Below are 15,859 nucleotides of genomic sequence, written 5' to 3'. Positions count from 1 at the left end.
AAATTTCATCCACCCGAATGTAGCACGAAGCTACAAAGGAAACCCATACGGGTTCCTGGAAAGAAAAGCCTCGCAGTTGAAGAAGAATTCGTCCTAGTCCGGGATTCGAACCCAGCACTAACGCCTTTTTGGGACGGTCGCTCTACCATCTGAGCTAACCAGGAGGCTAGCAGATCGTAGCGCGATGGCGAATTAATCGACAACTCAAAGCACAGGGACACAGAATACGGCAAGTCAGTTCTGCAGAATCCCGCAAGGCGGACGAAGTATCATGAAATAGAAAAATTTTCATGCACCCGAATGTAGCACGAAGCTACAAAGGAAACTCATACGGGTTTTTCCATTGAAACGCACGGGAGTGACCATATTCCCACGTATGTCAAGACTAGAGGACTTTCCTCTTCCAACACAAATGATACAATCCAAAGAGTGGACTGGCCCAAATTCCAGTCTGTTATAGAAGACCTCTGTCAGGGTAATTTCTACATAATTTGGAAGACACAGTCAAGAGCACAGTAAAGGACAATACGCGTACTCTAAAGCGCTCTTCGAAATTCACTGAATTTGATATAGAATTCGAGCGACTTCGAGCAATCCGGCGACGTGCCGAACGTAGATAGCGACGCACGAAGTCAATGGACGATCTACGGACTGCTAGACGCCTACAATAGAAGATCCAGCTCCGGTTAGATTAACTGCAGTCACAACGCTGGACTACTTTCTGTGAATCGCTAGACCCTCGTAAGCCCCTATCGCACTTATGGAGGACGGTGCGAGGGCTTAGGACACCACCCCTACAGCAGTCTCCATTCAAGGCTCTGGCCCTCTTCCAAAAGCAACGAGATATTGATGTCGCAGAAGACTTCCGCGCCAGATTATCCGGGCAACGCACTGCTTCCAACAACTTATCACACTCCGTCAGCTTCCCGTCACCACGTGACCCGCGCATGGACCTACCATTTTCCATTCATTAACGCAAGGCGGTGCTAGCTTTGCGCAGCCGTACGTCTTCACCAGGACCTGACGGAATTTCTAACAGAGCTCTGTGTCATCTGGGTGAGCGGACCAGGAGTGTTCTGCTTGAAATGTATAATGAATCCTGGCACTGGCACACAAACTGGCACACATCCCACAACCTGGAAGACTAATGACGTATAGTTCCGCTACTGAAGGCTGGCAAGTCTCCGTTGGAGCTTTCATCGTATCGCCCGATTGCATTGGCGAGCTATGTGGGTAAAGTCATGGAGAGGATGATTCTCGGACGCCTGCAGTGGTACTTGGAGTACCACAACGTCTAACCAGATGCCACGGCAGGCTTCCGACGTGGCCGCTCATTGATTGATAACGTCGTCGACCTGGTTATCTATGTTCAGCACCAAAAAGGATGCAAACGTCCCTGCGCTTCTTTGTTCCTTGACGTCAAAGGAGCGTACGACCACGTTACACATGAAGCCATGCTCACCGCTCTCGAAGAGGTAGGCCTCGGTGGTAGGATGTTTAGATGCATACATAGATATCTCTCTATGCGATCTTTCATAGTGAGCACCGAGGGCGGCGACACTCCTATACATTGCACCTACTGTGGCGTCCCCCAGGGCGGTGTACTGAGCCCTACGTTGTTTAAGCTCACGCTGATTGGTCTCCTTGATCACTTTCCAAACACAGTTAAATTATCGATGTGCGCGGACGACATATGCGTTCGGGCGTTCGGAGTGACACGCGTACACCTGCGTGCAAGGCTCCAAAAACCTGCCACTCGGACTACACTCTGCCTACGGAAATAAGGCCTGGAGATTTCATCGGATAAATGTACACTTGTGGCATTTACGCCTAAGCCCATGACGCACTACAGTGTATTAAACAATGGGCAGATGATAACATTTGTGCGGTCTTACAAATTCTTGGGTGTCATTACTGACAGAGATATCTCATGGAGCCCACACGTATTGTACATGAAGAAGCGGTTGACATGCATCTGTCACCTTCTCAAATTCTTCGCTGGAAAGACCTGAGGAATGTCCGCAAGCGCTATGCTGAAACTTTGTAGGGTACTTTTTATCGACTTTTTGCGGTACAGATTGTCAGTATTGACTAACGCAAGTAAAACAAGCCTACGTACTATTCAAAGCGTTAAGGCTGAGGCTCTCAGGATTTGTATAGGTCTTCCTCGAGGTGCGTCAACGGCGGCAACTATTGCAATCGCCAGAGATCACCTCATCGAAACCCACATCCCAGTTGAAGCACTAAGAATGCATGTAAGGCACCTTGCCCGCACGCCTTGAGACCATCTAACCTCTTTACCTGCGGAGAGACCTACATTATGCATTCTGCCGAACGGTATCCGCACATCGTGAGGCTATGCCATCTTGCCTCACATCTGCCGCGAGACCTTCGACTCCTTCTTGGTGCCTCATTGAACCGAAGATCAACCTGACAATACCTGGCGTCCGGAAAAAAAGCAGAAATGTCATCACCGGCTCCTAAACGGCTTACCTTACTCCTATTAAATGAGAAGTACTGGTATTACACCAACATATGCACTGACGGCTCCGTCCTGCCGAAGAGCTCTACCACGGCTGTCGTCATTCCAGCAAAAGCCACCACTATCAAGCTGAAAACATCTCACTTGACAACGTCGACGGCAGCAGAAGTCGCAGCGCTTCGAGTCGCACTACACTTTATTAATGACGAACTAACACAAAAGTGGTCAATTTTCTGCGACTCGAAAATGGCACTACAGTGTTTATTGTCAGCCTTACAGCGCGATCCGCATGAACAATTGTTACTTGAAATCACAGAAGCCGTACACCACCTGACTGAGAAAGGACACGAAATAATATTTCAGTGGCTAGCAAGTCACTTTGGTATCATCGGCAATGACCGTGCCGATCAAGCTGCTCGTTTAGCTCACGCAAAAGACAACCGCCTATCAATCCCGCTGTCTATAGGACAGATACTGCAAGGATGCTCTGCCTACTTGCACGCCAATGCACTACATCAGAGTGGAATGAACCACATTTTATACACGCCTGTTTACACACCCTGGATCCAACCTTAAGCCTCCGACTTCCACCCAGACTTCCCCGAAGAGGCGCGAGCCTTCTGTGTAGGCTATGGTCGGGCGCCGCGTCTACCAATGTCCACACGTTCCGCATAGGGATGGCCGACACCGGAGCATATGGCGATTGCGGCGATGCGGAAGCGATTCGCATGTTCTTTACCAGTGCCCACAGTACAGTGTGCAGAGAAAATCGCTTTCTGTCATGCTCAACCAGTTGGACGACCAGCCTTTGTCGGAAGAAATAATTTTGAAACATCGACGCGACTTGACATCGCATCAGAAGGCCGTGCAAGCGCTACTGCGCTTCTTGAGATAGACCGGCCTGTGTGAACGCCTGTGATCGGAACGCCTTTTCTGTTACCTGTTTCCTTTTTCCTCTTCTTTTTTCTCTATTTTGTTCCTATTTTTTCTCCTCTCGCTCTTTGTCGTCTTTACAACCCCCATATCCCCCACCCCAGTGCAGGGTAGCTAACCAGAAACTCACCTCTGGTTAACCTTCCTGCCCTTCCTCTCTCTCATACGGGTTTCTCAGAAAGAAAGCTTAGCAGTTGAAGAGACATTTGTCCTGGTCCGGGAGATAGCTTATAGCGTCACGCAGCTGCTTGCTTGGAGCAGCCAACAGCTATACCACCGCCTTGTCACTTTATCGCTGTCGCCAAGTCAGCCTTAGATGTTTAGAACTGCTTTCGGGAGCGCTGCTGTCGCGTACGCGAGCAGTCCATCGGTCCATCGAGCTGTCCATCGGTCTGTCTGTCCGTCCGTAATGCGTAACACGAAGCGCTCCATAAAGAAACACCGAATGAATTCGACAGGGAAAACATTGGCGGTGGTGAGTTTCGAAACAACGAACCCATGCTCAGAAGTCTTACCCACTAGACTAAACAGCCACGCTATCAAAAGGTGAACATATCTAAACCATATGAATGCCTTGTACCGGCAGAACAAAACAAATGTCAAAGGAGAACAGCTTCTATGATGGCTTTGTTGAAAGATTTGGCGATGCTAGAATAAAAGCCATTTCTAGGACCACATGTAGGGCCGACATAGAGCCTTGTAGACATCAGGAAAGTTCCGGGTTTGCCACAATTTAATTCAGTTATAAAATGTATTTATACAGCAATGGATGACATAAGCTGAAATATTGCGTTTACCTTTAAATTGTAAGGTTACGAAGCTAGGGCGATTGAAAAGACACGGGTAACGGTGATTTTAATAGCACGAAACTCAGGGCACTTGGACCACGTTATCTCTGTAATTTTTGTAGTTCTCGGCGCTAGTGAAAGGAAAACAAAATTTGTCGACACGCGCTTGATCGTATGTTGTTACGGCGATGACAATGGCGCGATCTACTATGCAGGTCCACGGTAGGTCTGGAGCGTGCGTCTCGTATACCAGACGCCGGACGCGCGTTCCCGATCGACCGTGTTAGGTGAAATATTACGTTTCTGACCCTTGGTCCATCTGAAAGCATCGTGCAATGCTGATTTGTGCGAAAGCCCTAAGAAACGGCAGTGTTGCGTTCACACTAACGAGAACGAGCCAAGCCGCTCCGATATGTACGCCTTTCTGCAATAGATCTGTCTGATAACGCATCTGCTGCGTTCTAAATCTCACCATATATACCCGTTCTTGCGATTATGTTTGGTACGTTAGTTTAGTGCTATGCTTTGCGAATATTCACCAGTTGAACATATTTAGTGAAACTGAACCGCAGAACCTGCGGCGTTAAGACCCACTCAAATCACTTTTGTAAATTGATTTGAATGGGTCTGAAAAAAAAAACACGCACTAAAGACAATCGTTGCTTCATCATGGTCACAAAGTCCATACCGCTTATAGGTAATTTATGATTGAATATAGCAGTGCATTTCGAAACAAGGACGTAAGACAGAATTAACAGCTGCGAGCGCTGTAATGTGCATCTTTGTTACGTTCTTGTTTCAAAGTGCACTGCCATATTCCACTATGACTAACTAACTAGCCCACCAGTATGCCTCAGGCAATTTATGCCGCTTGCTTGTAGTTTTTGAATAATGATGTGCGTCTTAGAAAGCCATTTTCCAAGCAACTTTAGTAACTTCGAAGTCGCTGAAAGCTCGCCACTTGTTCTGCCGATTTATTAAAGAAAGTCTCCGGCCACTAAATAGAAAGAATTGTTGCTAAAGAGAAAAGAAAGTCACTAAATATAGCCACAAAGTGGTTAAATTTGCAACACTGCACGCGAGGCACGCGGGCGCGCGCTCACTTAGCAGGCCTGTTCGCGTTTTGCGGCACAACATTGAAACGCGTAAAAGATAACCAGGAAAAAAAATGCAGCGAGTTGGAAACTGTTGAATACGATTTTTTCGAATACGGCGCACAATTTGAAGATTTCGAGGTGAGTGAGTGAGTGAGTAACTGAAAGAACTTTATTCGGTCCAGAGAAGATGCACAGGAGACCCCGCACCACCCACCTAGTCCCACGTAGGGACCGCCAAGCCGAGTTTGACAGTCCGATTGCGCACTTACGCAAGTATTTTTTAAATCTAGGTAAATAATTTGGTTGTTGATTAGCTTGATCAATGATAACAGCAAAAAACGCATTCGGTTCGCGCAAGGTGGCTGCTAACAAAACACTGCTTGTCCCATTTTCGTATCTCGTAGCCCTTTTTTTTTTTAAATGAACTTGGCCCGCGTTAGCGGGGGCACACTGGATTAACGCGAACCGCACTCATAGTAGCAGATGCGCTGGGAGATTTACGTAGAACATAAAATGTGTACACATACAGACAAATGCTCAAATTGAAGGGCGATTTAGAAGTAACTGATTTCGTTAGTAAATGAAATGCTCTTAACGTGTGGCAAGCAGTAATCTTTAATTTATTTTAATTACTGAGCTCTAGGTAGAAAAAGTGACGTGACACGTGATTTAACGCATTCCTGAGACGTCATTTCACGTGCAATTATTAGAATAAATAAATAAATAAAAGAGACGGAAGGACATTGCGTTTCCTTCGTGTTTCCTTTTCCACCTGCCTCGCGATTCGCACTCCAAGCAACCATCAGCTGTGTCTACTCTCAACTTTCCGTAAAGCAGGAGACTCTGAGAAGGTATACGTGTTTTTGTGTTGATGAAACCGGGTGCGGTTCAAAAGTTGCAGTAATAGCCGTTAATTTTGGTCTTGTTGGGTCCAAATGTAGTGATTTTTGGGTCATTTGTACTGACCTCCATACTGTACACGCGTTGTTCCTCTCTAGAATTTACCTTCATATATATCCCTTCGTTTTTGTCGTCTGCTTCTTGCTGTCTTGCTTTTGGACGCATTACTGCTTAGTTTTTTTCTTTTTTACACCAAGTGCAATCAGTGTTAGTAGACTGACCGCATCAGTCGCTTTCTGAATTCCGTTGCAATACAGACATGCATGCCGCGCTATATGTCCGGGTGCGGCGCTTCCAAAGGCGACCAGACAGCCTCGTCGCCGTGAAGGCGGCGCACCCGCAAAACAACGCTCCAAACAAGGCTCACTTTTCGGAAAACTCTCTTTATGGAAGCTTCGTTACACAGAAGAGTACATGGTGCCATATACATGCGCTGTGAAGTTGTCAACCTTGTGCTGCTGGTTGTTCCACGAGGCCTGCCGTTGAGGCAGCAGCAGGAGTATAGAAGCAGTGATGTTTTGAGGCGCACTACAAGACTCGACTGGGTGCTGATGTATAAGAGATAACTAAGTGCAACACACCGGAATTGTTCTGCGCAGCCAGGGCGTACCGTGCTGCCAGAGGAGCTGCAAGTTTGGAGCACCCGGACCAGCTCCTCCGCTTTGTGCTTAGGCAGGTGGATCTCATGGACATCGTCTGGCTATGATGATCCTATGACACCGTACACACACTACACGACGCGACTACTGGGCACAACGACTCGAGACACGTTTGTCGACTACGGGACGCGCAGCCCGAAAAAAGCGACAAGCGGCCACAGCCGAAGGGACGAGAAGCAGCGCTGTTCAGATCGTTAACCGAATGACGTTGTTCGCGCAGCGAATCTGCGCACCGGAGAATCGCGTCGTTCTGCTGTTGCAGCGGCTGCGCCTGCCGCGAAGAACGGCGCCACAGCCAGCTTCGTGTGAACGTAAGTGGTCGGGCGGTTGCCGTTTGTCGCTTCTCGGGGCTCCACATTTCAATACGCCGCACACCTTGGAAACGTAACACCTACAGCTCGAGTATTTTTGGACACGCACGAACACACACTGAGACGACAGCTAAGGGGAACGATAACACGCACCAAGGCGATGTTCGGGCCTCGTTTTGAAGTTGGCATACTTCTAGCGCGTGTGCCGTAGTTAAAATAAAGGTGTAGAAAGAAAGTGAAGCATTTTTTTTTCTTTTCGTCGCCAGAAATACAAAGAGCTAGCAGGATTACACATAAGTCAGCGGTTGGAAGCCAGGAGAAGTGTTGCAATGCAGCGAAGCTTCCAGAGCCTTAATCCACAATTACTCTTAATGACTGCTAACACGATCACGAAAGCACTGCTGTATATAATCTTAGTTTCCAGATTTAAAGCAGCGGCCAATGTTGTTCAAGATCAACTCAGAAAATGATTCACATAACGTGACACGAATTAGAGAAAACGTGCATTTGGACATGTAAACGAACGAGCGTTAGAAACGTTCTGCTAGGTAGCGATAAGGAATCGTTTCATTTAGCCATGCTTTTGGACACTGCTCGTTCTTGGTACAACTCAGAGGGAGCTTAGCGATCTGTAAAACTTTTGATAGAACTCAAATTTCTTTAGCCCTGACTCTTCCGACTTATAATGCATGGGTAAACGTGCGTAACTTTACATAGACTACAGACTTTTGACGCCAGAGACCTACTTGGTAAAAGAGGCTTCAATTTTTCAAGCTGCTGTCGAATGTAGGTTGAGGCTAATTCAGCCTGTAACTCATTTGTTACTAAGCACAGCGTAACTGTAAATATGCTATAACTTCCTTTTTACGTTCACGACACATGTCACATCGCTCCACCAACATCAACACACTTTTCTCAGTATATGCGCATGACTGACCGACGAGTCATGGACAACACAAGTCACGACACACTTTCCCAAAACACGACACCAAATGTGCAAGCGTGGTCAGACGTGGACAGACGTGCGGATGAGCGCTTGTCTGCCCACCCGCAGCACAGACGAGCTTAAATGTGAGAGTGCGGACAACGCTAAGTTACGTGATGCCTCGGGAACCACCGGCGGACACAAGCTTGAAGCCTGGAACATAGGTGATTATCAGTATCGATATGAACGCTCCTTTTCTACCGAAGTACGGGATTTAAAAAAGAAGGGGGGGGGGGGCGAAGGGGGCAGTGGAGACACCAGGCGTCGCTACTAACACATACTGAGAGGGGCAGCCGGGACTTTTATGTCACGGTGGCCACTCTTCCTCCTAAGAGGCACTGCTATACATATATGTAACCAATAATAATAATAATAATAATAATAATAATAATAATAATAATAATAATAATAATAATAATAATAATAATAATAATAATAATAATAATAATAATATCTTCAGTCAGAAAAGAAAGAGTCATTCTAGATGTATAAAATCCTGTCGCAAATATGAGAAGGAACGCATATAGAAAGTTACAAATCTGTTAGCACCTCACTCATCGCAGTCATGATTAATCAACTGTAGGGACATCAGTTCTGTCTGCAAAGGCAACGAAGCCTCACGACACGGTTAACCACTTCCACTTCCTAGCGGCTAAATCATTCTTAGCGGAAACTTTGGTTCGCGACTACTAAATGTCGAAATTTTCCGCCGAGACTAATACAATCAGCCGACAAAGGAAAGAAGCTGTGTGCGGAATAATATATAGATTTGACTCGAGTTCTCGAATTCTGTTCCTTTTTGTAGCTTCATCATGGGCTCGAGCTACGTCCCGCTTGCGTTATTCTCCGAATCGGCCTGTCCGTAAAAGTGATCGAATGATAGCACTCAGATATAATCGGGCGGAAAGCATCGTTGCTTTATGCCGGCCTACAACTTAACAAACAATAATTTCTACTATATGATTGTTTAACCGTATACAGGCAGGAAACTGCTCGTCCGGTTTGCAAGTAACGCATTTTTGTTTTCAGAAAGGAAGAAAGCATTATATAGTAAACGCTTCAAGAGCTACGAAGGACTTTGTAACCTAACGGATATGTCGACTGCTCATGAAAACATTAAAGGACCCCTTAACACTTCTTGGCTTTTGGACGAAGTAAGAGCAGATGGCGAAGCACATATACAGTTCTCTAAGGATGGCGGTGTGCTCGTAAATTGAAACATTATATAGCACGCGCTGTCCAGCGGTGGTGCCGATCTCATTGGTCGCTAGTGGTGATGTCAGAGTTGATGCCGTGACGTTTAACTTCAAATTCGCTGCGAATGGACGCACAGCACGCGAAACCGTCGTAGTGAAAGGCTCGCCACGAAACAAAACGAAACGGCAAAATGCAAGAAACGCTGCCATAACGCACAGCTGCGACAGAAGTCGCGTAGCTCAGGCTTGCGTAGAAGCTCTGCGGAAGAAAAAAAAATATTAAACATTTTTTTTATTCTTCTCTCCCTCTTTTTCCTCGGCAGTTTTCCGAATATAAAGCGCACGGCGAGCTTAGGATGAACGTTAACGGAAGGGTGCGAATTTTGAGCGCAGTGCGGTTTTATTACGTCGAACGACTGTAACTGCGATGGGAAGAAAACGATTCAGGATAATTTTAATTGAACAGGCGTTAGCAACTACGTTAATAACAGATTATTTACTTGATTATGTTTAGGGGCCCTTTAATGAGCAACGCTCTTGTATGTTAGCATTCAAACAGGGAGTCCATCTTATGTCTTTCACATTCTGTGTCTTCGTAAAAAAAAAGAGAAGAAACACTGCCACGGCTAACAAGAAGAGGCACAGATAGTCATCGTGCGTCTTCGTCTCGCTTCTGTCCGAATCATTAACCGTTGCGCAGTTTCTTTTCTCGACACGAATGCTTGCCAACTAGCACAACTCACAGTCCCGCTTCATTCGAAATACTTGCGATGGAGGGCACAAAAAGCAGGTACACAGCACCAACTGATACGAATAACACGGTGTTTACAATCTTTGCTGAGTGACTCGAAAAGAAAAAAAAATATATATATATATATTGGTGACGAAAGAGGTATGAATTTCGCCATACGTTTCGTCACGCTTCAAAATACAGTGTTCTTTAAGTCCAAGCGAAATGCTGGCAACGATTGCATTCTAAACGGCCCTATAAAGCAAGCGTTCTAACTATACAGGAAGGTTATCGAGTCAGAGAAAAAAAAAAAACATGAACAAGGGGAAAACAGGGGCATCTGGTTTTCGTGTTAAAAGAAAAGGAAAGACAGGAAGAGAGCTGCAGGTTCACGCTGTGCGAACTCCCTGAGCTCAAAGATGCCGCTTCGCAAGAAGCGAGCGCACAGCTTTCGGACCCAACGCAAACAATACGTCCCACAGCAGAGCGGGCCTCGCTGGGCCTTACACAGCTTTCCTACGAAGGGGGTCAAGACATGGGCACATAAGGATGCACGAACACACGCCTAATAGCTTGTCGCCAAATCAGCCAAATCGCTCGCATTTCCTTCACACTCAGTCTGTCTCTCAAGCATGCCAAACAACATAACACTCACTACAACTGCGGTGGCCTGCAGTTGTTACAAAGCTTGCTACACACTACTGATATGCAGGTTGTCGATTTGCTACTGAGTACATTCTCTACGCACACAACATACAAGCATTTCCCTAGGCTGATGCACGTTGCTCGCGATCCTAGCGGTATACTTTGAGCTGGACATCGAAGCGCCCACGCGAACGAAAGCTCTTCGTACGCCTTCTAGGCACGAGACGCACCTTAAGCCGCAGGTGGGCTCTGGGTTCGTGACAGGCTGGCGTATGCGCGCCAAGCACCTGTAGACTATACGACGCGATGTTGAACCGGCCCACTACGTTTTGTACAGGCTAAATAAACGGGGCTAGCTGGCCAGCATCCTGCGGGCACGTTCTATGTATACTTTGGGCTTGGCGTCTTACGTTCGACCGAAGGAATCGGCGTAGCTCGCAATCAGAGGTTCGCGGCTCATTGGCAGCGAAGGCTGTCAAATATGTACACCTGATACTCGTGCTTGACAAGAGGACGCACCAGGAGATGCAGAACCGCGCTCGCTACCGCAACCATGCAAAGTTAAATGGTGTAAGGCAAGGTTTACGAATATCACGTGCTCGCACGCTGAACGTTGCTGGAGTCGTGCACGTGCTTTCACGTTCGCTTGACGGCCGTTCAATGTTAGTTTCATCGGCTGGCTGCTGGACGTTTCTAACGTCTTCCAGGTTTTGGATTTCGCTTGCGACCTATCACATCACACAATTGTGCACTCTCGTGGCGAGTTGCAGCTATTCACGTTTCCCGCATGTTGCAGTATCAGAGCTCGTAATCTTTGTGGGTTCATGTGTCTTAGTGCAAAAGATTAGTTTATTCTAGTAAACCTCGCATATGAACCTTCTATTAAACACAAGTTTATTTTTTTATTTTTTTTTCTATTTCTGGCTGCCTGTTTCCGTGAAGCAATGAAAGTATACACACTGAATTGCACAAATAAAAAAGCAGGTGTGACTAATGCCATATTGTTCGTAGTCGTCTTGAGCTATCCGGAATAATTACTGTAGCCCGCTTAATTAGCTAAATGTGGTTTAGGTCAATTAAATTTTTTTTTCATATTATGTTGTGGAAAAAAATAAGAAATGACGTCACTGCGTCTTTGCGCGCGTGGATTGCACACATGTTGGCAGCAACTCACAAGGATAGAAGTGTTTGATTCGCTTTCGGCGCCGACCTAAAGCGTTTTACTCGCGACCTTGAAGGCTTTCGTTCATAACCAAGCTGCTAACTTCGCCCTCTGGCTTACGCTGAATGCTGGGACCGACCACTTCCTTCGAGTCTGCATGCGCGTTTTCTTGCTTGAGAGTAAACTGTTGAGACCACTACATTCATGATATGCAAACTTGTTGTGAAGTCCCTCCTTGGTACGTCGCAGATTTTCTTCGAATACAAAAAAAAAATAATATGTAAACTATAACTTCATGAAAACAACTATGTTGGATCATTCAAAAAGCGGTCTTTAAATTTCTCAAATAGAGCTTTTGTACAAGACCGAAAAAATATGTGCGTAATTGATCTCGATATATTCTGAGTAATTCAAGAGGGCTGCGAACAGTGGGCCGTTAGTCAAACCTGTATTCGATGCACCAATTTTCTTTTTAAAATGATTGGTTCTAGTTACTTGAAACACCCTGTATGTGCATCTATGGCGTGTGCATTGAGAACAGGGTTGCACACATGGGAGAAGAGGAACACCAGTCATTTATCCTAAATGATGAAACGACTTCGCAATGGTCAGGCTTGTGTTACATTGGCTGCATTTAAATTTCAGCCAACGTAACGGAGTGTTATCAGAGTGTAGCAGTTCTGCACGGACCTTGCACACCACTGCTAGGGCGAAATGGCTGTTGCGCGATGTTTATTTTTTTTTTTTTGCCTTTGTGCCGTTGAAAGTGATAAAATGGTGAAAAAAGCCATGCTAAACGGCTCCCTTGATTTAACTACACCAACTTAAAAAAAAAGTACCGTGGCTCAAGATCTTAGTGAAAGGTGCCTGTCTGGGCTCACGCAATAGTAGTACGGTGCTCCAAAAGGATAGAAAATGACTGCAAGGAATTATGGTTCGCAAAAGACTAAGGTGAACAACGAGGCAATGGCGTTGGTATGTTTCAAGGTGAGAGACAGAAAAATTTGCACGCATTAAGGATGGCGTCTGGGCACCAGAGAGTCACCTCATTGTAAGCTGACAAGCTTTAGCTTGTGGTCGCGCTTGAGGCTGCTACTCTTGTGCCATTTGTTGACCACCTATACCTGTCTTCACTTATTCTGTTAAGTAGCTACAGAGCTCTACCATGCAAGTTGCCACGTTTGCATTTAAACGCATCTTGCAGGTTCCAGATAGCTCGTTACCGGAATATGCCTTGCTTAAAAAGCGGAGCAATTTAATCATTTCTTCTTGCAAGTGTGCAACATTATATTCGAATTGAGGTACGCATTAAGGATTATACATTTTCGGCATCAAGCCATCATGTCTCTTCTCGTCGACGTGCTTCTTTCTCCAAATAACAGGAATGAGTAGCGCGCTCTGATAACTTGATGTACGAAATACAATTTCCTTTTCTGAAGATATGAGCAACCGCATCGTTTCAGATTTTGGCTGTTATTGGCCCGATTTCTTTTTCTGTCACCTAGGTGCAATGGAAACTCACGCTGTAAAATAATAACTGCGTAATTTTTTTTCTTTAAAAGAACGACGTTTAATTGAATTTGTTTCATATTTTACTAAAATGTGTTTCATGATTGTCGATAAAAGTGGGCATGTAAAGACATAAATCTCTCGCTGAAGACTGTGTGATGTGTTAACACATGTCTCGAGCACCGAGCTTTAACTGTGGGTGATTTGCAGTCGTGGTTTCGTGCTCCCATAGCGGACAGCAAGAGCGGAAGCACGCGCGCATCCTGCACTCCTGGAGGGGCGGGTGCTCCGAGGGGAAGCGCGTGACTACGGGAGGGCCACGCGAACCTGCCAAGCGGGCACGAGCCAAGCCCTCAGCACAGCAAGAACGTACGGCGCTCGTAAGAGTAAAGTACGGACATCAAGTGGCAGTGCATTCGCATCCATGAACGACATCCAAGCACATGACAACTGTACTCATTTGCTGTTTGCCCTGTTTCTTTTTTTTTTTCCTTTGGCGCGGGTGTTTTACTCGTCGACGGGACACGGTGGAGACAGGCGGGAACACGGAGGTGCGAGCACTCGTCGTGCGGCCGAGAGTCGCTCTACGATTCCAAACATTGTACTGGCTCAGTGCTCAATGCGAGGATAAAGCCTTCGACCCGTCTGCACCTCCGGTCCTTTCACCAACGACGGCCTCGTTCAGGGGGCTCCCTCGCCACCACTCGGGCCGGCGGAGCGGCCGCGCCCGAGAAACGTCCGTCGCCCCGCCGGTCGCATGGCCGCCCGTCGGTCAGTCCAGTGCGCCGGCCGCCGCGCCCAGCTGCAAGAGCATCGCGAGAAGCAGCGGCTTGACGGCGGCCCCTCCGGAGATGAGCGCCAGCGGCCGGCCGGCCAGCTCGTTGCTGGGCTCCGGCAGTGTGCGGCACTGCACCAGCGGGGCCTCGTAGGCCGTGGCGCGCCGGTCGGGCCGCGACACCTCGCCGTCCGTGTCGGCGTGGCCCAGGAAGAGGAGCGAGTTGGCGTCTATCTCGTTGTGCACGACCTCGTAGGCCGTGCTGGGCACCGATACGCCCAGCAGGTGGCAGCCGCCCGTGACCGTCACGTCTTGCGTCCGGCGCAGCGACCAGCGGGAACCGCAGCGGCCTTCGTCCGCCGCCGAATTGAGGTTGGTGACGATGCCGCGGTGCTGAGGCGTGATCTGGGCCGACAGCGTGCGCAGGTTCACGTTGGTGGCGCCGCGGAGCAGCTGCGAAGGCCCCACGATCTCGTAGGTGCCCTGGCGGCTGAGCAGGAACCAGTGCTGTTTGCAGTTGGGATCTCGGTAGTATTGGAACCAGCCGCTCCACGAATGGTTCCCTGGCTGGAACAGAAGCCGACGCGCCAGGAACAGTCCCAGCGGCTGCACTTCGCAGCGTAGGCTGATCCACTCGCCGCTCAGGTGCGCGGGCAGCTTGGGCTTGGGCGGTAGCTGCGGCGGCGACAGCTCCGCCCCCTTGGCCACGAGGTGGCACACGTGGCAGCCGGCCGCCTGCGCACAAGCAAGCTCACTTTGCATATGCCTTCTCGTTGCAAGCGTTGTCCAAAGCATGCACGGTTTACTCAGCTGGGCGGGTGTTTCAATCAGTGGCTGACATTTCACAACAAATGGCACTTCATTTGAAAGAAATGAACGTTAACGAATTGTTACATATTATGACGCCACACGCAGGTAGAGAGAGAGAGGGGGAGAGGGAAATAATCAATGGAAGGCAGGAAGGCCAAACAGGCTTGAGCCCATTTGGCTACCTTGCGCTGGGGAAAAGGGAGAAAAAAAATTGAGGAAAGAGAGAATACACGCCCGTAAGAATACAGTGCACCGAGGGGGAAAACATGATAATTATGATTATGACATGGTAGTGTGAGGCCGTGTTAATCATGACTAACAAGCGATCTCTATTCAAATTGCAACGAGTCAATACCTCTAGCCAAAAAGGTGCTGTTTGTCTTTCACATGCATCTGTAGGTGCGTAAGAAGCACCATGGCTTCACACAATTCAGTATAGTGTTACAGCGCCTTCAGTGCGTAGTCATCCGAACTATTTCGCACGCTTTAACCAGCTTATACGTAACATATTCAACGTAGCTTATAATAAATGATTTTTTGTTTATATGCGCATTAATACCAATCACTTCTCGCACTAGATAATGCGCCTGTACTGAACTCAATAAACTACAACTTCTAAATCACACTCTACGGCTCAGAAGGTGTTATTCTCCAACTTTAGACACATGCTTTTATAGTTCACGCTTTCTGAACATTGTTACTGAACAGGCTCTTAAGTCCATGCGGTAGGAATACAGGCGCAGCTGCTCAGCTGCTGCGATGCAACTGAGTAAACACTCATCTGCTGCGATGCAACCTTACCATGCATGCTGCCTTTGGCTAGGGACATGGCTTTTATGCTTGCTCATTCCTTAATCAAATGCCTGACACGTATATA

General features: G+C 47.4%; 1 protein-coding gene across 1 annotated transcript in view; it reads right to left on the bottom strand.

The window, feature by feature from the left end:
- Nucleotides 1-6,567: 6,567 nt before the first annotated feature.
- LOC142563903 (protein APCDD1-like) overlaps nucleotides 6,568-15,859 on the bottom strand; it is a 335,375-nt gene continuing 326,083 nt past the window's right edge. Inside the window, exon 6 of the mRNA XM_075674605.1 lies at nucleotides 6,568-14,907. Coding sequence (XP_075530720.1) covers nucleotides 14,170-14,907 — 738 coding nt within the window. The 3' untranslated portion in view covers nucleotides 6,568-14,169. The remainder of the gene's footprint in view (nucleotides 14,908-15,859) is intronic.

Source organism: Dermacentor variabilis, chromosome 1 (assembly GCF_050947875.1).
Source record: "Dermacentor variabilis isolate Ectoservices chromosome 1, ASM5094787v1, whole genome shotgun sequence".
Classification (NCBI taxonomy): Eukaryota; Metazoa; Arthropoda; class Arachnida; order Ixodida; family Ixodidae; genus Dermacentor; species Dermacentor variabilis.
Note: the sequence above shows the minus strand (reverse complement) of the source record. Positions and strands in the feature narration are given on the sequence as shown.